At 37.8% G+C, this 1,203-nt stretch overlaps 1 protein-coding gene across 3 annotated transcripts in view; it reads right to left on the reverse strand.

The window, feature by feature from the left end:
- The window catches only part of adgrg2a (adhesion G protein-coupled receptor G2a), a 29,652-nt gene that overhangs the window by 5,353 nt on the left and 23,096 nt on the right, over nucleotides 1-1,203 (reverse strand). For all 3 annotated transcript variants that reach the window (XM_037973279.1, XM_017414130.2, XM_017414129.2), the window contains 2 exons: nucleotides 486-772; nucleotides 246-347 (listed from right to left, as the gene is read on the reverse strand). In XM_037973279.1, the coding sequence (XP_037829207.1) occupies nucleotides 246-347; nucleotides 486-772 (389 nt within the window). The remainder of the gene's footprint in view (nucleotides 1-245; nucleotides 348-485; nucleotides 773-1,203) is intronic.

A 1,203-nucleotide genomic window follows, 5' to 3' on the forward strand; every position in this document is an offset into this window, starting at 1 on the left:
TATATATATATATATATATATATATATATATATATAGAGAGAGAGAGAGAGAGAGAGAGCTGTTGTCTGTTTTATGTGTTTGGTTTTGATTCAGTTCTGACCTCAAGAAAGACCAACAATTCAACATAGGTTGTAAAAAAAGAAAAAAGGAAAAGAAAAATCCTCCTCGCTGTGGTTGAGGTCAAATCATCTAATGAAATTACAATAACTGAACCATACAGCTATTGTTTTTCTTTGATACTCACCTGAGTTTTCAGCCAGTCGCAGTTTTCCACAACAAAGGTATGTTCTCCACTGCCTGCGAACATTTTCCTTTACAGCACAGTGAAAAATAAAGACAAAGAAACCTACATGAAACAGTTAAAAACAGAGAGAGAAAAAAAGGATTATTGATAGTTTAATTAAACATATTACTTTAACCGTTAAAAACTTTTCTTTAGTAATATCTTGTACTCTAAAGTGCAATGCACCTAAACGTATCTCACCATGCAGAGAGTTAAATATGGAGAACAGGTAAACAAAGGGTAGATAAAGGTCCCCCCAAGCGAACAGAGCAAACCCCCAGGTGAGGCCGAGGAGGACAACAAGACCGATGATGCTGCGCATGTCTGTAATCAGGCCCCTCTTTGGAGACTGGTTGTGAGGGTTCTGCTTCTTGATTCGGTTCAGCTGAACCATAACAACGATGAAGACGACCAGACACAGGCTGAAGATCAGGAGGAAGTAGGCCACCACACCCACGTAGAAGGCGATGTCATTACGCAGCCAACAGCTGAAAAAGTACAACACAGAAAAGAAAATGATATCTAGATGGTGCAGATCATTTTTGGGTCCCTGCTGAAGTCCTCTGTGGCAATATAATTTTGCTTCCCATTAAAGCAATAACATTTAATGCATTTAGATAATGTTGTCAGGGTGGGTGAAGCACCTATTATACAAGTTGTTTGTATAGTTTTACGTGTCTTATCCATTCATCTATTTTCTTTACCCGCTTTTTTGCTGGTGCCTATCTCCAGCAGTCAGTATGAGAGAGGCTGGGTACAGATATGGACAAAAGGCATTTTAATATGTAGTTGGAGAACAAAGGAATTACACCAGTATCAACAAAAAAGTCTTCATCCAGACAGGAACACAGAGATCCCAAAAGAGCCTGAACTGTTCATTCTAATAGGTGCTTTTTTTTTTTTTTTTTTTTTTTTTTTT

Source organism: Kryptolebias marmoratus, linkage group LG21 (genome assembly GCF_001649575.2).
Source record: "Kryptolebias marmoratus isolate JLee-2015 linkage group LG21, ASM164957v2, whole genome shotgun sequence".
In the NCBI taxonomy this organism is placed as follows: Eukaryota; Metazoa; Chordata; class Actinopteri; order Cyprinodontiformes; family Rivulidae; genus Kryptolebias; species Kryptolebias marmoratus.